At 38.7% G+C, this 23,904-nt stretch overlaps 1 protein-coding gene across 1 annotated transcript in view; it reads left to right on the top strand.

Annotated features, from left to right (window-relative positions):
• The window catches only part of FBN2 (fibrillin 2), a 262,490-nt gene that overhangs the window by 5,407 nt on the left and 233,179 nt on the right, over positions 1-23,904 (top strand). The window contains exons 3-5 of the mRNA XM_040444382.1: positions 558-656; positions 3,801-3,896; positions 12,493-12,588. Coding sequence (XP_040300316.1) covers positions 558-656; positions 3,801-3,896; positions 12,493-12,588 — 291 coding nt within the window. The remainder of the gene's footprint in view (positions 1-557; positions 657-3,800; positions 3,897-12,492; positions 12,589-23,904) is intronic.

The following is a 23,904-nucleotide window of genomic DNA, read 5'->3' as shown; positions in this document are numbered from 1 at the left end:
GAATTATTAAGGAGAACAAAGATTGATGATGGGGCAGGTCAGATACCAGCTGGGAAGGAATGTGCACAGAACCCCTGGGGCTTGGCCAAGTGGTTAGGGCTCAGAGTCTCTGGCTCCACCCATTTTGTATTTCCTATGTCTTGTGAAGATCTTTTCCAGAGTGGGCTGTGTTTCCTGAGGTATGTGGGACCTCTGGGTTTCCTCAGTCCTCCCAGCTTCTAGGACCAAGACTGTTGTCTTGTGGTAAATTCTGTGTATAAACACTCTGCCTTGAATGGGAAACATGACCCGTATTGATGGGAGAATTAAAGGGCTATGGAACTTGAAATAGTGCCATTTGTTTGCACATTATTGTAAGGATACTTATGAGACTAAGTCTCATGTCTACAATGGGTAGTTTTGTTACATATCTGAAATTAGTCATTATGTATCCCATGGTGGTTGTTGTTTTTATCTTAGCTTTTCAGGTTTAGTGTTGTTAACTGTAGCTTTCTGGTTTTGTAAACTGTGGATTATTACCTAATTGTTCCTTTCCTTCCCTATTGTGCTTTCCACAGCAATTTGTAGAAATAGTTGTGGAGATGGATTTTGTTCCCGTCCTAACATGTGTACCTGTTCCAGCGGCCAAATATCACCAACCTGTGGATCAAAATCAAGTATGTTTCTTAGATGTGACCTTACTTAATGCATTATTCTGAAACTTCTGAGTAAACGCAAAATGTCTTTTGCAACAAGGGTATAAGTCTCTGATTATTTTCCTTACTAACTATATCTGTATTTGTCTTTGGAGTGAAAAATCTTCGGTGGCTTAATTATTGTCACCATAAACTAAGAAGGAGTAGGGTCATGATGTTTATTAAGCAAAATGCTTTAATTCTGGTCCAGAAGCTACGCATCTATGTTATAAAAGTACCTGGATTCAGTGGAGAAGTTCTTTATAATTAGGAATTGTTGGGGAGCCTAGGTGCCTCAGTCAGTTAAGTGTCTGACTTCAGCTCAGGTCGTGATCTCAGAACTCGTGGGTTCGAGTCCCCGCGTCAGGCTCTGTGCTGACAGCTCGGAGCCTGGAGCCTGCTTCTGATTCTGTTTTTCCCTTTCTCTGCCCCTCCCCCACTCACTCTCTTTCTCTCTCTCAAAAGTAAATAAACATTTAAAAATTTTTTTTTAAAAATGAATAAGAACTGTAACTTACTGGGTTTTTACTATGTGCCTGGTACTGTTTTATGTTTTTGACGATCCCATGTTATTTAATCCTCACATAAAAAGAACTATGAGGTAATATTATGACCCCATTTTACAGAGAAAGAAGATGGGTGCATTTGAGTTAAGTAACTTGCCCAGGGTAACATAGATTTGAATCCACGTGTTCTGATGCCTAAACCTGTAGGCATTTGCAAACCCTATGCTCTGTTTATTGCCTATTGTGTAATCCTGTGGTTCATGTCCTGTTTTGTAGGTTAACTAATCGGGAAAGGTAACTGACAAAATACTGTGTACTGACATGATGCTTTACGTTTATTAACTTGCTCTGCTTTACACATACGAACTCCCAGCAACCCTGAAAGATCACAACAATAGACTAACATTGTGTTATTCATGACCTAACTAAGAATTGTCGGGTCTTCAAGCGTAATCTTTTAGGCCAGTGTTTAAGGTAATATTCTAACAGAGTAGAAGCAGATACTCTTTATTTAATTGCTCAGTAATTGAATAAAATTTTAAACTTGCCTCAAGCCAGAGTGACGTTTCATTTTTAACATTTCTCTCTCCACGTTTTCCCTAAGAAGACATGCAAGAGAATCTGTCTGACTCAGATACTGAAGATTCAAGATTTCTATGACAGATGTCATTGTCTTCTGATGAAACTTCTGAGTAGAACTTTAGTTTCATTTTCTTTGAAAATAATCCATCATTTTCTCAGCTTTTTAAAGCTCTCGTTCACAGTTCATCCAGGCTTTCTCTGACCACCCTGATTAGCAGATTTCCTCCATTGCTTTCCGGAACCTGCCTTATCTGAATGCCTGGAAGATATTCTTGCCCATATCTTCATTGTCTTGTCTTAGTTTTCCCACAAAAAACAAACAAACAAACAAACCCAATCCTGGAGAAATTTTACAATTCAACTTTTTAATTCTCTGCCTGGGCAACAAAACATTCACAGGCCTACCCTCATTTTATGATATATAATTCCAGAGGGCATCCATGAATTTCTGTGGCCTTGAGTAATAACTCTATTTTCATCAGGAAATATTCTCTCTTTTCCAGTCCCCACCCTGCTCCACTTCCTAAGGCATTTAGCACCATTACTGACTCTCTTTATGAAATGCTCTTTTCCCTTCACTAGTGCAATATCAATGGCCACAGTGTTCCATTATTATTATTATTATTATTATTATTGTTATTATTATTATTTTAGTCTCCTGTCCGTGTCCTCTTCATTAGACTTCCTTTCAGAGTTCAGCATTGTCAACAGTCTGGTCTCCCTGGGTGAACTCATTTGCATATATGCCTTCAACTGCTACTGATATGTTGCTAACTCATAGTGATGATCTCCAGAATATATCGTTCCATTGAGCCTCATATTCGCCTGTTCCGTTTCCTATTCCACATCTCCGTGATGCTTAGTAAACTTCTGAAAGTTGGTAGCATGAAATTTGATTCATTGTGGCCCACAGTCTACTTCCGGTTTCTCTTGCCTCAGCAAATGGCGCTGCCATCCACCCAGTGCTTGAGCAACTGTTTCTCTTCGCTTTCTCCCTCTTTCTCTCATGCCATATCAGCTCTTTCAACAAGACCTGTGAGTTCTCTTGGGAAACATCTCAAATACATCTTCTCCTTTGCATCACCACTGAGAGCCTATGGTTTAGCGCCCCACATCTCTCAGAGGGACTACTGCAGTAACCTTCCGAGGGCTTCTCTGGCTTCTGCTCTTGCTCTCTTCAAATCTCTTCTGTGCAGAGCAGCTTGAGGAATCCTTTAAAAATACAGATTGCATCACTTTACTGTCTGATTTAAATCCTTTCAATGACTTCTGTTGCATTTGGGATATAATGCAAAACCTTCAATGGCGAAGGAGGCCTTGCATTATCTGGCTGGCCTCTGGATGCCTCTCCATGCTCTTCTCTTCTCAGCCTGACTCTTTATAATCATGTGACCCTTTCCGTTCTTCAAACAGAAGAACTTTACCATCTGAGAGTATTTCAATTTTCTGATTCCTCTCCCTGTGAGGTTCCTCGCTGGTACTTCTCATGCCTGGCTCATTCTCATTCTTTAGAACTCAGTTTAAGTGTTGCATCAGAATGGTTCTTGTCTCGCTTCTGTCTAGGTTCCTTTTTGACTCCAGGCTATTCCCTTTCATGACACAATTTCCTTTGGAGAACCTGTCACAACCTATGATGGCTTTGTGGCATTTGTTGACTGTGTTTTGTCCGTCTATGGGAATGGTAGCTTCATGAGAGTGGATAGTAAGTCTTTCATTACAGTGGGGCGCTGAGCACATAGGGTAGGCACTCAGCCCCTGCATTCCAAATGGATACACAAGTGCTTCCCACATTCTGGAAACTACACTACTAGTCATCATATATTGATTGACGGTGAAAGTGTAATATGTTTTAAAGGCATGGTAAGTAATGTAACACATATGCTCGTGTGTGTACTTACACAAATAAAGATGTATTTGTGTCATAGTGCTTCTGTAGAATATATTTGCCATTGAATTGTGATTTAGTATACTTTTATAACTCACAGACACTGTAATTATAGTGATTGATAGTTTTATGCTTTTTTGCTGTTCCTTGCAGTTCAGCAGTGCAATGTTAGATGCCTGAATGGAGGGACCTGTGCTGATGACCATTGCCAGTGCCAGAAGGGATATATTGGAACTTACTGTGGACAACGTAAGGAACATTGGCATAGACTTCGTTTATTAGCAGACATTTGATTCAGTGGGTATTTCATACTAAGCCATCGTTTAAGGGGGTGTGAAGCCTATGATCATTAAAAAAATAATTTTATGTAGTAAGCCATCCCTTACACTTGAATTTCCAATTTGTATCATATGAGATTTGTTTCTCTTTAAAGTGTTTGTGTTTTAGAGTACTGATGTTGAGTACCACCCCTACTTTATCAGATTTGACATATATCACAAGTTAGTACTCACTTGCTTTTTTAAAAATCTAGCTCCAGGGGTGCCTGGGTGGCGCAGTCGGTTAAGCGTCCGACTTCAGCCAGGTCACGATCTCGCTATCCGTGAGTTCGAGCCCCGCGTCGGGCTCTGGGCTGATGGCTCAGAGCCTGGAGCCTGTTTCCGATTCTGTGTCTCCTTCTCTCTCTGCCCCTCCCCCGTTCATGCTCTGTCTCTCTCTGTCCCAAAAATAAATAAACATTGAAAAAAAAATTAAAAAAAAAATCTAGCTCCGTAAAAGATGAATACCAAACTAAAGAAATGGTAAAGATTGTTACGATTTCTCTTTCTCTCTTTAGGATACCCCAAAATGAACCCTAGGAGAGCCAATCTTACAAAGTGTCTTTTGCTCGTGTATGTTTAATGATACAATACGGTAGTGCAGGGCTATGAAATGATTTTTTAAAAATGCGATGTCATTGTGAAAGAGGGAGCTTTAATCCAGTAAAGATCTTCTCTTCACTGTGTGGAGAATATTCTACACTAATTAGATAACCTTTTAACAAAGATGTAGGCATTGTAGCTCTTGGATAATAACATATCACTTGAAGTTTGTGTTTCCCAGATGGTGGGACTCTTACTAGAATCCCCATATTTTAAAGTGTGGATGAGTAAAAGAACACAACGTCAAACATCATTGAATCATAAATAGTAACAAGGCCCCTTTTCATGTGGATTTCATCAGATGCAGAGTCTCGGTTTGCTGCTGATCTTTGAGACCTCCCTAAGAATTTTTCATCAACATTTTACTATCTATGTATCTATCTCTCTATCTATCTATCTATCTATCTATCTATCTATCTATCTATTTAAGAGAGAGTGCACGCACAAGGAGGGAGAGGGGCAAAGGGAGAGAGAGAGAATCTTAAGCACAAGGCTCAATCTCAGAACCCTGGGATCATGACCTGAGCCCGTATCAAGAGTTGGGCACTTAACTGACTGAGCCACTCATGCTCTCCTGTCATCAATCCTTTTAATATAGAAAAACAAAATGGTAGAAGTGCAAGAGTATCTACCTTGCTTAAGCTAGTCTTATTTTACTTTTGTTAGAGCTTTAAAAGATTTAAAAAGTTGTTTTCATTATGTATGAAGCATAAAATTTACTATTTTATCCATTTTTTTCAAAAGTTTATTTATTTGTTTTTGAGGGGAGGTGGGGTTGCAGAGAGAAAGAATTCCAAGCAGGTTCCCTGCTGTCCCAAGTACAGAGCCCGACATAGGGCTCGATCTCATGAACCTTGAGATCATAACCTGAGCCAAAATGAAGACACTTAACCAACTGAGCCACCCAGGCGCCCCTGTTTTAACCATTTTTAAGTGTACAGTTGAGTAGGATTGAGTACATTCACAACTGTTTTGTAATCATCACCACCATCCATCTTCAGAACTTTGTTTTTGAGGTACACGAGTAAAACTGTACTCATTAAACACTGACCCCCCCCCCCCTCCATTTCTCCCTTACCCTGTCTCCTGGCAACCACCATTGTGCTTTCTGTATATGTACATTTGACTGACTCTCAATACCTCAAGTAAGTGGAATCACATGGTACTTGTCCTTTTGTAATGAGCTTATTTTGCTTAGCATAACGTGTTCAAGTTTCCTCCGTGTTAGAACATGGGTTAGAATTTCCTTCATCTTTAAGGCTGGTGAACATTCCACTGTATGTATCAACCATCTTTTGTTTTTGTCTATTCGTCCATGAATGGACACTTGAGGTTCTGCTGTCTTTTGGCCGTTGTGACTATAGATGCACAAACATCCCCTTGAGTCCCTGCTCTCCGTTCTTTTGAGTGCATACCTAGAAGTAGAATTTGTGGCTCATATGCTGATTCTCTTTTTGATTGGAAGAGCTGCCTTACTGTTTTTGTTAGTGGCTGCACTGTTTTACATTCCCACCAGCAGTGTACAAGGATTCTAATTTCTCCACCTTCTCACCAACACTTCGGCTTTTTGTTTGCATGTGTGTGTGTGAGTGAGATAGCTATCCTACTGGGTGTGAAGTGGTATCTTCTTGTGATTGTAGTTATTTTTAGGTCTGCCTCCCATTTAGGGTAATACAGCTTTCTATTTACAAATGCTATGAAGTTTTCTTTTAAAATAATTTAATATAAGTAGGTGCATCAACTTGAAGAAAAATACTTTGTTCAGGTCAGGAGTCGGCCATCATTTTCGTTAAGGCCAGATAATATTTTAAACTTTGTGGTCTTTGTCACAACTACTTAGCTCTTCTATTACGGTGCAAGAATGACCATAAACCATATGTAAATGAAAGAATTTGGCTGTGTTTCAGCAAAGCTTTATTTTTGGACACAGAAATTTGAATTTTATACCATTTCCATGTGTCACAAAAATATTACTGTTCTTTTGATTCTTCAACCATAGAAAAATGTTAAAACCTTTCTTGACTCATGGGCAGTACAAAAACAGGTTGTGGGCCAGATCTGACCTGTGGGCTGTAGTTTACAGATCCCTTTTGTAGGTGGCTTTCAGGTATGGCTACAGATGTTAAGATAATCTGAGATTGACAAGTTTGGGAAGTGGAGCATTAAGGAATTTGAGAGAGTACACTGCACTGAGGCCACTTTCCTTGCGGGAATAAGAGATGCCAGTTTAGCAACTTTTTTGGACAGGAGCAGGAAATAGCTGGACAACAATGAAACAGAAATCGTAGCAAAGTTTCTTTTTTCATGGATGATTTTTTTTTCTATATATTCTTCATACATTTAGGTAGTTTCTAAATTTTATACAATGGACCCCAGTTTATAACCACTAAAAAAACCCTTTTATGAACATAATATTATAAGGAGGCCGATTTATACCTTTTTTGTACCTATACAGAAATGTTAGGAGATCTGAGTGTATTCCTGTTTTATAGAGTTTAGTAAGGGAAGAGACACAATTATCCTTTAAAATCAGCCTTTTGGTCTATAGGGGAGAATGATTGCTTTACAATTATAGGGGGGAAGAGCCTGCCTCTACTGTTCTTTCAGAGTATTTACTCAGATCTATTATGAAACTAGCTGCTTTCAGCCTGAATTCAGCTGATACATCTGTCTGGGTATATGTGTGTGTGTGTGTATTTTCCTGAAGGTTCTGCAGAAAGAGTGTGTTAGTGTGTCCCTTCCCTGTTCTTCACAGAAATGGAAAGTAAAGGGATGGAAAGTAGTTTCTCTTCCTACAGGAGGCACTTTTATGTTCTTCTGTCTCTGTGCCAAATCCTACCAATGTCCCCACATTTTTCATTTAGGGGAAAGGGAAAAGCACTGGGTCAGAAGAGCAGCATATATGAGGGGTGCCTCGGTGGCTCAGTTGGTTAAGTGTCTGACTGGCTCAGGTCATGATCTCACAGTTCGTGAGTTCAAGCCCCGCGTTGGACTCTGTGCTGACAGCTCGGAGCCTGGAGCCTGCTTTGGATTCTGTGTCTCCCTCTCTCTCTGCCCCTCCCCCACTCACACTCTGTCTCTTTCTCAAGAAATAAATACTAAAAAAAATTAAAAAAAATAAAAACATTAAAAAATTAAAAAAAAAAAAAGAACAGCATATATGAAAATTTGTTCCCTGAATATCTCTTGAGGCAAAACTATCCTTGCACAGTACTTAGGGTTCATAGGACACATGATGCAGGCAAATCATGGAACCAGAAAAATTCATTCACAGCAAGTAAGAAGGTGGCAAGGTGTGACATCAGCTCAAAACGTGGTGTAAGGAAGCCACTTCCTAAGTTGTCTGACAGACAGAGGGAGAGAATTACAGTACTGAGAGTAAGGAAGCAGGTGTAAAAACTCTCAGCCTGTGAATCCAGAAAAGTCCTGGAAATATGTTTGCTAAAATGAAGATTATAAAAACATGTAAACTGCTTAGCTGCCTTCCCAGAAATGTGGACAATCTTCCTTAGAAAGCACTCATTCATTTCATTCAGCAGTGTTTATTGAGTCACTCCTGGGAGCTCCATGCTGTGCAAGGTGTTGGGAGTAGATCCGTGAGCAAAAGGTCCCATTTTAGGTCAGTGGGAAAAGGGTTCCAGGCAGAAGGAGAAGCAGTTTCACAGGACGTTTGGTGGAAACAGACTTTGCGTATTTTGGAGACCATGAAAGAAGACCCATGTGGCTAAAGAGAGGAGAGGAGGTAAGGGTAGGAGGTGAGTTCTTAGATGGTGGTAGAGGGCCTTATACCCCAAGAAAAGAAATTTGGAGTCATTGAGGCAGTTTGAGCAGTGGAATGATATGATCTGATTAACTTAGAAGCATCATTCTGGCTATTGTGTCGGAACTGGGTTGTAGAAAGAGTGAGAGAGAAAATGAAAGGCCAGTTAGCAGCCAGGGTAGTGGTGCCCATGCTCGGTGCTGGTGTAATTGAGGATGTGATAAGTACTTGCCTTGAGCTTGTATTTGGAAGTAGAATCTGTGGAAGGAAGTGTGTGCTGACGGGCTGGGCATGCGGTGGGCGGGGGCGGGGGGTGGCGGTGCGGTGGTTGGTGGTGGTGGAGAAAAACATAAAGCAAAGACCTCTGATGACAACTGGAGGTTTGGGTGGAGCTTCAGAATGTGAATGGTAGGGTCATTTTCTGAAATGGGAAATAGCCAGGGAGTGGGTTAGGTGGGGCTGCAAATATGGAATAGCAAGGATTTTGTTTTGCATTTGATGGTTCAAGGAGTCCCTTCCACCTCCAGTTGGAAAGATGTTTGAGCTAAGATCTTAGGAGAGAGCTTAGGGAAATATGAACTTGGGAGCACAAGACTGAATTTTTATATAGATAATAGGTTAATTATAGGCCGTGATAAAGATCCCTAGGAAGTTGCTGTGGATAGTATGTAGCATGTATTTTTCTCCATTGCCTTTTGCTGTATATCCCACAGCAGGTGTAAGCATTGTTTTTCTTCCTGGGTGGTCAGCATTCTTTCCATGGCGGAAATTTAGGCATATTCACGTTTCTTTCCAACTCCAGTTGAAGTGTAAATTTGCATTTCCATTATATTTTGTCACAAGAAAAACTGCTTTATAAAATAACTTTCAGGGCACCTGGCTGGCTCAGTTAGAAGGTCATGCAACTCTTGATCTCGGGGTCATGAGTTTGAGCCCCATGTTGGGTGTGGAGATGACTTAAATAAATAAAAGTTTAAAAAATGAAATAATTTTTATCATAACTCATTCTTAAGGAAAATAACTTTTTTTGTTCCACTTTTACATGCACTGCCTGCTTCTCTTCTGTTGCTGTTGTTCCTCAGTGTAAACTTTGGATTCTGTAGAGCGTGTCTTATTTTTCATAAAATACCCTGTAGAATAAAAGAGAAGGAGAATTAAAGTTTGTAGAACACCTTCAATGTGCAGCTACTGTGCACTTGTTTTTATACACTGTTTTATTTAATCTGCGGGGCCCTCTAAGCTAGGGACAATTAACTCACTTTTTCAGCAGAATCAGAAAGATAATTTGATTAGGGTGTGCTCATCTGTTCACTGTGGCATTTTGCCTTCCAAAATAGTGGAAAAAAGACTGCAAAACTTCCATGTATGGCAGGATTTTTTTTTTTGTAACTGAGGTACATCAACTTCTACATTAGATAAAGGGGATACAAAGCAAGCAAACTGGTCTCTGTTGTGGAAGGAGCTAACTCTCACGCGAAAACTGGAAATGTCAGCCACTAGCTGTACAAGTGGGTCTCATCCTCTTTGTTCATGGGAACCCTCTACATTTAAGAAAAAAAAAATTATTGAGGATCTCGAAGATCTTTTGTTTAAGTAGGTTACATCTGCGGATATTTTTGCCCTGTTAAAAATTAAAATAGAGAAATTTGTAAAAAAAGTATTTACAATAACAAACCATATTGTATGGTGACCTGAATTTTCTAAGGAACAATAAATATGTTTTCCCCACTGAGAAACACAAACAACACACACACACACACACACACACACACACACACACACACAATGAGAAGAGAGACATTATGAGTATAGCCTAAACAGATTACACTAGGTTTCATCTGTAGTGGACGAGTTCTTTCCAGGAGAAGGTCCAGGATTATTTAGCCTTCTTCTTCTACCTGGGATTTGGAAGTGTGTTTTTGGAAAACCCTGAGAGAAGCTCTTCCTTCACTTAACACAGGGATAAATCCTGAGTGTCTACCATGAATGTTTTCTCCCCAGTCACCTTAAAGCCTAGCATGTGTCTCATGAGGGAACACGTCAGGAAAAGTGGTTTCCATTTTCGTTTCTTACAGCTTGCTGATGTTTCAGGCAGTTTTCTCACACCGTAATTCATTACATTAGGCAAGGGCCACCTCTTTGCAGTGTATCTTTGTAGCAGTGGAGATCTTCAAACGCTGGCAGTTGTTTCTGTGGAGTTACACACTACTGAGCGTTCTAGGATAGGTTTTTGTTTTCTTCCACATTCCTGTCCATCCCCATCTTTCTCATACTTCTCATGACCTTTATTTCCTTTATCCTTCGTATTTCTTCACCTAATTGATTGCCTAGCCCATATTTCCAGACAGTAATGAGTAGGAAGTGCTATGCAGAACTCATCTTGGGACAAGGGAAGAAGCCGAAAGGTGTAGTTCTTACACAGGCCTAATTGTGCAGATGGACGTAGACTACTTCCTGCCTTTGAGCAAAGCCTGCTGTAGACAAAGAATCTTAAAGCTATTAGCACAGTGGTGCTTTAAGATGAAGACATCTTTTGTTTCAGAGTATGTTCTGGTTTTGTACTGTCAGCAGAACAGAAGCCACTTGGAGTAGTGTGGATGAAAATAGGTAAACCAGCTGAACGTTCCCGGTAAGGAAATAGCAACGTTATGGCATATTTAGATGTCATTTCATTTATTGAGCTTCCCTTTTTTGATGTGTACTTCATTTGAAGGGCACATAGATGTGCTTTGCCCCCTCACTTTGCTTTAATGTCTTAAGTTCTGTTTTTTGAGCATGAGTCATAGAATGCAATCCTTTTCATCTATGAGGACATTGTTGATATTCAACAAAGTGGGCGGGTTGACCGACAAGCTCTTAGTATTTTTTCTTGGAGAAGGCATGATTCTTAGATTCAGCTGCTGTCGGGAGAATTAGTAGGAATACTTGTTTTTCAGGGAATCTGCAGAATGGTTTCCTTTTTGTGGTCCTGGCTGCTGAGGGTGGTGCAGTGGGGGAGGGGAGTGGCTCCGGGTCAGTTCTGGCTCCCTGGGGCCCACAGAGCCTGAATTGAATCCTGGTTTCCCTGGTCCCAAGTGGAAAGGAGTGAAAGAGTGCAGGCTGCCTGTGTGTGTCATAAAAATTTTGGACCGTGGGTTAATTTTTTAATAAAAATATTTATTATATTGACACAGAGAGGTTTTCCCTTCTTAGCTTTTATATCCTCTACGTGCTGTCTACAGATTCCAGATTCATTATTTCTTTTGGTGTTTCATTCCTGAATTGATGGTATTTCCCTCTCACTTTTCATGGTACATTTGCCCTTTTCTTATTGACCACCCCCACCCGGTCTTTTTAGGAGGGGCTTTTTTTCTTTTCTGATTTTTCCTTCTCTGTGTTGCCATATCCTCTTTATTTTTCCATGTCACATACCTCCCGCTTTTCTCTCTCTCTTTCTGCTACCTGTTGTCTGCCCCCTTTTTCCTGTATTTCCCCATATTTTAATCACCTCCTTACCTGTGAAGTTCGATTATGGGGCTAATAGAGCTAAAATAGACAATTATATAGTCATATTCTGATAGTATGAACATTTGAGCCAGCTAATTTTTGTGATTCTGATTAATAAAAACAAAAAACAAAAAAACTTTTACCGAACCTGTGCCTGACAGTGTGACTTAAATTGATTGTGTAGGCTTTTGTCTCAATATACGTCATATATATTTACTTAAATGGGTGATGTGAGCTGTAGCTTGTTTGAGAGGTGAGATCCATTATAGGTTTAATCTCCACCAAATATTGTACAGATGACCCTTGAACAACATGGATCTTGGGTGGGGGATGTCAACCCCCCCTGCAGTTGAAAATCTAAGTATGTAACTTTTGAATTCCCAGAAACCTAACTGCTAATAGTTAATGGGAAGCTTTACTGATCACGTAAATATTCGATTAGCACATATTTTGTATGTTACATGTATTATATGCTATATTCTTAAAGTATGCTGTAGGAAAGAAAATGTTATTAAGAAAATCCCAAGGAAGAGAAAATACATTTACAGTCCTGTACCGTATTTATCGAAAAATCTCTGCATCGGAATGGACCAGTGCAGTTCAGACCTGTGCTCTTCAGAGGTCAACTGTACTTGGAGATTTACTGTTTAATGAGCTTCTTGCTGTGTTTTGTGTGCAGCCGTCTGTGAAAACGGGTGTCAGAATGGTGGACGCTGCATTGGACCCAACCGCTGTGCTTGTGTTTATGGATTCACTGGTCCACAGTGTGAAAGAGGTAAGAAAAGAGAAGTGAGAACCTCCCTTTGGAGGAGCCTCTTTTGCTGTAACAACATGTAATTTTTTGTTATCCAATGAGAATTTTTCTAAGGAAATAATACTTTTATTCGTCATTGACTATGTCTAGAACTTGAGATGTAAGATTATGAGACGTAACTAACAACAGCTGAAGAATGTCAGTTTTCTCCATCAGAGTGACCTCCGTTTGGGAGGCCAGTGGCAGTTCTGTTGGGCAGGAGAGAAGGAGTGGAGGAATGACTGGTCAGTAGGCATCCAGGATTGTCTGCTTTATCATGTGAACGGTCAGACAAGCCCATGTGAAACCAGTTTACCATAATATGAATAGCACTTAAACTCATGACCTATAGACTGCTGAAAATCTCCAGGGCCGATGCCCTAAATGAACTATTAAATGGCGTCTTGGTAGCAAATGGGTGCGAGTGGCATGTCCAAGATGTTTAATCTTATAAAATGTGATAAATAACTAACACTGAACTATATGAGTAAAAATAAGCTTAAACTGAAAGCAGTGTTACATAATCACTCATAATGACATACATCCTCTGTTTCCCCAGGCATTGTCATAGCATCCCAACTTGTAGAGCACTTTCTTTGTTGCAGAACGCTAGAGTATCTGAAGCTATGTCATTGAAGTATTACACATAAATAGTGGTTGACCATTTATATAGAGAGACTTTAAACTGCAAAGAAACCTTCTATTTAAAAATGTATACTCATTACCCTGACGAAAACTGTATCATAGTATTTGGATTAAATCTTGAGAAGAAACTGAGAAACGAATCCTACAGCGAAGTTTGAAAAGTAAGATATATGCAGCCATTTAGCATACACTGGTATGTGTGTATATATTGCCAATTTATATTATTCCTGAAGTAATTGAGATTTCTTGGGACTGAAGTACATTCCACAAATGACAGAGTTTATAGATATACTTAGGATAAATTTAAATGTCTTTCCCATATGCTTTTATTTTGGGAAAAAGAATTAATTGTGAAATGTTAGCATGAAAAGGTAAGTTGTTGAGAACGGAATGATACAAATTTCCTACATAATGTTAAGTTTATTTAAATACTATAGCATGGATAATAGTTCAGTTTAAATTTTCAAACATAATTATAATTGGTGGAATGATGTTCATTTTTCTGGAAGTCATGCAACTTTGGCAGTTCTTTCATCCTAGGCAGATTTCAAGTTCAGTTCCTAATTGGCGAAGGAATTGGGCAGTTTCAAGTCAGAGGCTTCCAGGCATTACATCATTATTCTCAACAGTTATTCATTCATTAGATTTGTTAGTCCTTACTAAATTTATGGGAATCCAATAAAGACTTACATATATTTCACATGTACAGTAGCATGTGTTCAGAAGAAATTACAAAATTAATTAGTTAATGAATGGACCTAAAGGATACTTTTTAAAATATGAATTTGTTTCTTGGGGCACCTGGGTGGCGCAGTCGGTTAAGCGTCCGACTTCAGCCAGGTCACGATCTCGCGGTCCGCGAGTTCGAGCCCCGCGTCAGGCTCTGGGCTGATAGCTCAGAGCCTGGAGCCTGTTTCCGATTCTGTGTCTCCCTCTCTCTCTGCCCCTCCCCCATTCATGCTCTGTCTCTCTCTGTCCCAAAAATAAATAAACGTTGAAAAAAAATTAAAAAAAAATAAATAAAATATGAATTTGTTTCTTAAAAAATTTTTTTAACGTTTATTTTTGGGAGAGACAGAGAGAGAGAGAGAGGACGTGCTTGTGTGCATGCAAGCGGGGGAGGGGCAGAGAGAGGGAGACACAGGATCTGAAGAAGGCTTCAGGCTCCGAGCTGTCAGCACAGAACCCGACGCAGGGCTCGAACCCACACATTGTGAGATCATGACCTGAACCGAAGTCAGATGCTCAACTGACTGAGCCACCCTGGTGCCCCCAATTTTTTTCCTTCTTTTAATTTTTTTTAATGTTTAAAAACATGGGTTTGTTTCTTAAAAATCTTTTTAGTTACTACCCTTTGGGTGAAATTCTGAAACTTCATTCCTTTTAAAAAAAAAAAACTTAGCAATTTCCGTTCTTGTATTGCAAATATGAATTTACGTGCTTTTAGAAGATATTTTCTGGTAGAGTTCATGATTTTTCTTAGGAAGCATTGTCTACACAAATACAAAAGGAATAATTTATTTATGTTGAGCTTAGTGAATAGGGGCAAGTGCCCTGTTAACATTTGTAGTTTGTATTGTCTTTTTCAATTACGGAGTTTCAAAATACATGTTCTTTGTTCTCTTAAAAGAAAAAAAAAAGACTTTTATACAATGAGGGATCTTTTTCCTCCTTAATGTAGGATACATATAATTTTCCTTTAAATTGACATCTGGGAATCAGTTGTATGATAAAACACGGCTGCTTTTCCAGCTCTCTGGGCTTCTGGCAGACTGGTTTCTGGACTGGAGACAGAGACTGAGTGGTAGTTGAGTGGCTGGCATGATTATGGCGTTTAACTTGAGTCTTTGTGGTGGGTTAGTGGAACCTCTTTGGAGTTCCTTTCTCCCTCTTGCTGATATGGACAATGATCTTTTTTATATTTAGCATTAAAGAGTTCTTAGGGCCACTGCTGATTGTAGAAGGCAGACAACCCAGCTGTGTCCAAGGCACATGAAGGGACTCCATTCTTTTTGGCTTGTCTCTTCAAACAGATGGCATTTGGTAAAAGATAAATATTGCACTTTATATATACCTGAGAATACACAGAAATGGAATTAGCATCATATATCAAGACCTGGTGCTTTTTTTTCCCCCAGCGTTTATAATGTACCTTCTTATTTATCAGTAGAAACTTGAAGGGGGCAGGCAGGCAAGAAATGAACTTACCCAAGGGATTTCTGGACAAGATATGGTGATTACTCGATTACAAATGCAGCCAGCCCAAAGTCCCTATTTCACCTTCTTTGACTTACATGATTGCTGACATCTTTGATTTTCCTTAAGGCTTATAAAAGGAACATCTGTTAGAAATATATCATAGACTCTTCTAAATTATCCATAAATTACTACAACACACTTTTTTTTTGTCACGTAAACATGAACTTTCTTTAAAAAGTAGATACGTTTGGTGAAACTTCAAATATTCTTATATTTAGTGACATTTCCTCTAAAATGTACACTTTTCAGTAAACCCTCCTTCAAAAAGGAGGATTGGGGATTTACTTTTTTTTTTTTTTCAACGTTTTTTATTTATTTTTGGGACAGAGAGAGACAGAGCATGAACGGGGGAGGGGCAGAGAGAGAGGGAGACACAGAATCGGAAACAGGCTCCAGGCTCCGAGCCATCAGCCCAGAGCCTGACGCGGGGCTCGAACTCACGGACCGCGAGATCGTGACCTGGCTGAAGTCGGACGCTTAACCGACTGCGCCACCCAGGCGCCCCAAGGGGATTTACTTTTTAATATATTGACGTTTTTAAGAAAAATTCCACTTGTGAATCTGAAACTCCTTTTAGAAAGGTGAGATCAAGTTACAAATGTTAAAGTTTATAAAATGTAAACTTCGAAGCCTTTGTGCAAAGTGAAATATGGATGGATTTCACTTTAGGATAACTTTCATAAAATCATCCAGTTGTAGGACCTAATACATGATCTCAGTATCTGAAAGCATGTAGAGGGGTCACTTACCCTCTGCTTGAATACCCCTGGTCACAGGGCTCTCACTCAGTCACCCTGTTGTGAGGCAGGATTCCATTGTTGGAACCCTGGTTATTCATCCTTTGTATGATTATGGTCCTGCCTAAACTGAACATTTAGCAGACAGATAGCCCATTCTTTATTGTCTAATTCAGTGGGAATATGGTCATGGTGACTTCTCTAGAAAGAGGCAGCCACCATCTTTAAGTTGCATAATGAAACTTGAAATCTAATTATAAGCTATTGAGTTATTCTATGTATTTTTGTTCATCCACCCACATTTTGGGTAGTAAAGTAACTGGGGCAGCTATGCAGCCTACTCAGACCATGTCTCCCAAGAATAAGAACAGAGGCAGGCAAAGCTAGGGTTTTCGTGAGTTGTAGGAGTTGGGTAGACCAGGCCTAAGTTTGTTCAGAAATAAATGATGCATGTATGAAATCAACATTAATAAATTGGAATTTATAATAAAGTATGTGCAGTGGGTTGGTTCAGCCCATGAAGTAACAGCAAATTAGTGTGACCAGGAATATAAGGAAGCGTGGTGTGAGAAGAATCTGGCATATTAGGCGAAATTCTATACACAGTGGATTTGATACTTCCAAGAAAAGTATAAGCGATAGTTTTTAGAAAACATTCCTTCCATTGTAATTTTGTTATCTAAAAGAAATACACATTTATTACAAAGCAATTTAGAAAATAAACAAAAATATGCAAGTATTTATAATTCCTCCAGTTAGAATGAATCATTTTATAACATTTTGGAGGATATGCTTTGAATCTTTTTTTCTACTACACATATAATGTTTACAAAGCATGGGATCTTTCCATTCGTACTGGAATCCACTGTTCTATAACATGAAATCTACTTGTATCCTGCTTCTCATTGCTGTTATGAAATACATTACTTTGTAGACCTATATAGTTTCCCTGCATATCATAACAATGAGGACTGCTCATTACATTCTGTACAATCATGCCATGTTTGTAACGTTACTTTCTTGATGTCACAGATGAGGGAACTTTGCCCAGGTCAAACTTAGAGTAGCAGTGGGGAGTATAAGGACAGGAGAATATCACACAATCTAATTTAAGACCTTAAACTCAATTCCTGTGATAGAGCTGACTGCCTTCTATTTCTCGATTAGCTGACATTTAGGGTCACTTCCAGGTTTTCCTTTTTTTGTTGGCTTGTTTCTATTTTAGCAATTACGTGATAAGAATCTATGCAGGTAAATATATGCCCTGGATTTTATTCTTAGGATTTAGCATACAAATGCAACTGCTGAGTTGTTGAGTATGTGAAAATGTAAAACTTTTGATATATTCTGTTTATTTCCCTCTAAAAAGGCTTTTTTTTAATGACTTACTCCTTTGATACTGTGTTTAGAAAGTCTTTCAGTACTCCCAAATCTTATAAATATCTATAGTTTTTTCCTTAGAGCTGTTGAGATTTTATTTCTTTATACTTTTTTAACCATAAGTGAGAATATATAGGAGGGTAATTTTTATTTTTAAATAAAGTAAATTTATAAGCATTTGTTTATCGCGTATCTTTTGAGTGCTTATTGTTAGGCTAAGTAGTTGGAACTCAAGCTACAAAGAAAAATTATATAACTCTTCTGTTAGTAAGAAGCAAACTATTTAAAGGACAGTGGTGATCATCTACTTAAACATTAAAAAGTAATGCACTGGGGCGCCTGGGTGGCTCAGTCGGTTGGGCATCCGACTTCGGCTCAGGTCACCATCTCGCGGTATGTGAGTTCGAGCCCCGCGTCGGGCTCTGTGCTGACTGCTCAGAGCCTGGAGCCTGTTTCGGATTTTGTGTCTCCCTCTCTCTCTGACCCTCCCCCATTCATGCTCTGTCTCTCTCTGTCTCAAAAATAAATGAACATTAAAAAAAATAAACGTTAAAAAAATTTTAAAAAGTAATGCACTATGTAAATACCATAATAGGAGTAGGAACAACTTTACGTGAGAACTCAGAAATTCTTCCTGATTAAGACAGAATTAGAAAAGCCTTCCTTCAGTTAATCTGAGTGAAAAAAATACTACTCATTATAGTGAGAGAAGTGTTTTGGACTAATTCTTGTAATGATATTACAAGATACAGAATGATTGACTTTTTGCTAAGTAACATTATTTAAACTTCATACTTAATTACCAATTACCACAGTCACTGAGCTGAACTTGTTTTATAGAAATAAGATGTCTGCCTTTCTCTGCCCTCTAAAGATTTAGCAAGAATGAAATTAGAAGGAACAGAGAATGTTACCAACCACAGATGTCCAACTCACGTGCGTCCACACGCATGCATGCACACACACACGCGCACACACACACATTTCTGTACTCGTGAGGCTGTTCAGAACATTTTATAACCTTGTACTCTCTAAGCTAAACTTAGCCTTAAATGGGCATCAGAGAAATACCAAAAGATCTGTGGGAACTTTACTTTTTGGCACTAGCTCAGATGACATCCTTATCTTGAATGCCATTAAGAACAGAAGGGAAAGAAAATGAGAGCAAAAAAGCAGACAGTGCAAAGCAAAAAAGAAGGAAGGGAAGAAAGAGAGAATGGATGAGAGAAAAGCAGGGTGTAATGTTCATGCTAGGAGTGGAGACGCTTGGTTCTAGAAAGGAAGGGTATGCATCTGAGAGATAATCATTGATCTGATATGGGAGAAGCTGGGGTTCCCACTTCTCAGTCTTTGCTTTAAATCTCTGCTGTTCAGATCTGTGAGGTAAGATCAAATGTGTTGGCAGCCTGTTAGACTTGGATGCTTTATTTATGAAACTCCTTTGAATTGATGCAGTGAGTGTTTTCATTCATCCCATCCCTAAGTGCCCTTATTTATACATTTCTTTGTTTTTGGTTTATCTACCTAGAGGCAGGGAAACCTGCAATAGAAAATTTAAATCATTAACATGTTTTATATTTGTGTAACTCTGTAAATATTTTCCTCTTTTCCTATTTCAACATGAAGTTGGAAGACATTAGGGACTAACTGGTGTGGAACCTCAGCAGAACTACTGCTCATACACACACACACACACACAGACACACACACACACACACACACACACACACGCTTGAATTAAATACAATGAAATGTTACATAGGATTCATTCAAAAGTAATAATAAAATATGTATGTGCACTCTGTATATTTGACCCTTGAACAACATAGGTATGCATTCTGCAGGTACAATTATATGTGGGTTTTTTTCAGTAAATACAGTCTAGTACTGTAAATGTATTTTCTCTTCCTTATGATTTTCTTAATAACATTTTCTTTCCTCTTAGCTTACTTAATTGTAAAAATATAGTGTGTAATATACATTACCTACAAAATATGTGTTAATCAATTGCTTGTGTTACCGATAAGGCTTTTGGTCAAATAATAGGCTGCACATGGTTAAGTTTGGGGAATCAAAAGTTATATGTGAATTTTCAACTGTACTGGGATTAGTGCCCCTAACTTCTGTGTTGTTCAAGGATCAAGTGTATGTCAAAAAATCCCAGACATTATAAATTCCTAAATAACATCTGTATCCAGGGGTTTCAGATAAAGGACTGTGGACCTGCAATTATTTCATGAAATTGTTGGAAGGATTAAAAGCAATAATGTGTTAGGCTCCTGATATGTGAGAGGCAGAGTGACTAGCATGTGGTAGCCACTAAGTGATATTTGTTTTAAGAAAACAGGGTGTAGTCAGAATCGGAACTGAATATTAAGACCCGTAAGACCTTGGAAATGTGATTGCCCTCCCTCATCCTTGTTTCTGCATATAAAATACGGGTCTATCATGTTCTTCTTATTTTTGTGACTTATATGACACAATATAACATTTCGCATCCAATAAATAATAATCATTGATGCTAATCTCTTTCAATTGTACTGCCCAGTTATCAAAAAAAAGTAGATATGGTGGCTGACTGTTGAAAATGGAATAGTCAAAAATGAAATTTTGAATGGGGAGTAGAGGATTTTATCAGTTGCTTAAGTCGTACAAATAAAGTTTCATGCTGTTCTTATTGAGAATAAACGCTGTATTTTAACAGAGGCTCACCTTCCTGGTATGAGAATTAAATGAGAGACAAAGTACCCAGCCAGGGTATGGTATAGTAAGTGCACATTGAATGATCAGCTAGCATTGTGGAAAATAAAAACGAGATACAATATGCTCTCTTAGGCAAAATTGTCTTGGGTGAGAGAGATAATTCCCAGTTGCTGGGACTCTATCAGATCAGGGTGCATCAGTTGTGAATAATCTAAGCTTCATTGCTTTACCTTTTGTGGGGTTCTTTGGGATCATACACAAAAATAAACTGAAAGATATTGTGTATCATTATCATTACCTTGCATATTATGTATTTGAACTTTTAGATCCTACTTATCTTGCTTTGACATACTTGTGCTCTAAATACCAGCATTGTTATCAGTAGTTACTCAGTATTTCACTGGTCTCTTTGGTCTTAGTCCCCTGCTTCCTGGTGTACAAGGTCTATTTGTGAGCATTTCACAGTGGAACTGATATATATGTAAGGCTTATTTTGCTCAGTATACTTGTAATCAACAGTCTTGCATATTGTTCAGTCTCTCAGAATGAGTCTGGGGAGGGTCTTCCAACAGTCCAGAGAATAGTTTCTCTGTGAAGCTTTCCTTGGCCACCATCCATCCCCTGCCTCAGTTTACTTTTGAGGCAAAATTAAGCCTGCTGTCCTTTTATCTACTTGTCATGTATTCCATTCCTCTAGAATAGTTTTCTTCATCATGGTGTTGACTGCTGGCCTGTTTGTCAGTGAACCTGTGAAGAGCAGAGCTTTTTATCTGAAGCTGCCTTTGTGTTCCTTCTTCTCTACACAGTGCACAGTGCAAGACATGCTAGTTATGGGTCTGCACAAGCATTGGGCTTCCAAGTAGAAGAAATAGGATGAAACAAACTACAGACGTGGTAGAGGGCCTTGGATGCTCGTGCAGGCTTATTTATTATAGAGACTTTAAGACACAGTGAATGAAACGGAAGAGTAGAAGGTGAGACTGGGCCACTAGACTTGGACCTTAATATACAAAGTCTGGAATGCCAAGTCGAGAGGCTGCCCTCTGGTCAGCGGGCACTGTGGAGAGGGATCGCAAAGGACTACTGTACTTGAAAGTAATTCTCTAAGAGAGGTTACTCTGGAGTAGCAAACAAAAAGGAGTGGAGGGTGGAAAAACTGAGACAGAGACACCATTCAGAACTCATTGCATGTCAACTAGGTAATAGCAATGGGTATATTATGTTTGTGTGTTTTCACTGAGATTATGATTTATGTATGTGTAAAATGAGATAGCTAGTATTAATTTGGAAAGGAAAATTATGTAATATTGGGGAAAATGATAGTTATTGGACATTTAGTATGATAAGTGCTTGAGAGGAATTAATACAACTCAGAGATACCATTTTTTTTTAGCATGACATTACCAGATAAAGAAACTGAGGAACAAAGAGGCAAAGCATTTTGCCCAAATTCACCAGAAAATAAAGGGAGAAAGTACGGTTTGAACGCAAGTGATATAACCTCAAAACTCATGAACTTAACGAAAACTTGAAGTGAAACACAACACTGCCGAAGTCAATATATATTCCCACTCTGTAGAACTGTAGGGTGTCAGTGAATGATAAAAAGGTACATGGCGCCAATCTGACGAAAGACATGGCTTGCTATTTTTGTATTCTTTTGTCATCTGGCCTAGGGAAATGTATTTGGTATGTAAATTTCATATTATACCTCTGAATTCATATACCCAGAGATTATTTATGTGTGTGATTTTCTAAAATAGTTATTCAAGACTCATTATGCTTAAAACTAAATTGAGACTTCTGTTTCCAGCCAAGAGGGACTAGCAGGAACCTGATTAAGCCTCCTTCCTGAAAAGAACTAAAAAACAGAATAAAATATATTAAACAATGGTTTTCAAGATACTGGACATCAGATAACAAAATATGAGTAGTCCCCAAAAGAAGGACTTTGTTAGATTTCCACAGGTTGCTATTTCAGGGAGGTTGTTTTGTTTTTTGTTTTGTTTTGTTTTGGTATAGCCAGATAGACTTCTTAAATTGAGATGGGATTGAGCTTCTGGGAAGACCAAGATGGCTAGGGTTCCCAGGGCTAGAGAGAGGAGGGAAGAATGCTGTATACAGAACTCAGAAGATACTCTGGATATCTTCAGAGGGCCTCTCTCAGATTTTCATTAGAATACTGGTCAGCATATGCATATGAGGAATGTGCAGGAGGCTAGAGAAGGGAGTCACCCAAAACAATTAGGAAGAATGATACTGAGAGCGCACACCACCCCATAAATACTTTCTTTCCCTCAAACCAGAATGGAGGACCACAGACTCTATGAGACAATGGTTAGAGTACTTAGAACAGTTCCTTCTTCAGTAGTGGGGAATAATTAGCTATAGACTAAATGCCCTAGTCCTGCTGGATAAATCATAAAATCAACATCCAGGAGGTTCAAACATCCAAGAGCAAAGTTCAACAATATTTATAAGACTACAAAAATACTAAGCACTCAGTATGGTAAAATTCACATCTAATCAAATATTCTTCTTCAAACATTTTCTGTAAATAAGCAGTAGAGTATGGTCATAATGAGAAGTAATATCAATTTGCCAAAATCCATCCAGAACCTACATGGATGTTAGAATTTGCAGACTAGGAAATTAAAACGGCTATTATCAGGATTTTCCAGATGTGCATCAAGCTAGAGGAAAGATTCAAATGTGAGAGATGTGAAATCCAAATTGAATCTCTAGAGATGAAACATATTCTAGATGGAATTAATGGCAGGTTAGACATTGTAGATGTAAAGCTTAGTGAACATGAAGATGTAGCAATAGAAATTACTTAAAATGAAACACGGGAAAAAAAAGTTAAAAAAATGTAGGAGCACATCAGTGAGCTTTGTTAACAACTTCCACTGAACACATAGACATAATTGGAGTTATCACAGGAGTGATAGTAGAAAAAACATACTTGAAAAAATAATGTGCAGAAATTTTCCAAGTTTGATGAATTCTGTAAAGTGACAGAAGATCGATGAATCCCAAACAAAGAAACAATGAGAAAACTACCTCAAGGGATAACATAATGGAATTGCTGCTAACTACATAAACAGAGAAAATTGTATAAGCAGCTGGAGAGAAAAAAGACTTTTTTTTTTTTGGTACAAAGTTAAAAAAGATAAGGGTCACAAAAAATTTCTTCTCAGGAACAGTTTAAGTGAAAAGACACTGGAACAGCATACTTAAAGTATTGCAATTAAAAAAAAAAAAGTCTTTCTAGAATTCTTTATCCAGGAAAATATCTTTCAAAAACATGTCAAATAAAGCTTTTTAAAAAATGTTTATTTTTTTAGAGAGAGAGAGCACATGTGCCTGTGTGAATGCATGAGTGGGGAAGGAGCAGAGAGAGATGGAGACCCATAATCTGAAGTAGGCTCCAGGCTCTGAGCTGTTAGTAGAGTCCTTCCTACACAGAGCTTGTACCCACGGGCCATGAGATCATGAGCTGAGCAGATTTGGGATGCTCAACTGACTGAGCCACCCAGGCGCCCCAAGCTTTTTTTAAACAAATAAAAGATGA

The sequence above is a fragment of the Herpailurus yagouaroundi genome, unplaced genomic scaffold, assembly GCF_014898765.1.
Source record: "Herpailurus yagouaroundi ecotype Mexico unplaced genomic scaffold, PumYag 192, whole genome shotgun sequence".
Taxonomy (NCBI): Eukaryota; Metazoa; Chordata; class Mammalia; order Carnivora; family Felidae; genus Herpailurus; species Herpailurus yagouaroundi.
This window is presented reverse-complemented; position numbering and strand designations above follow the sequence as displayed.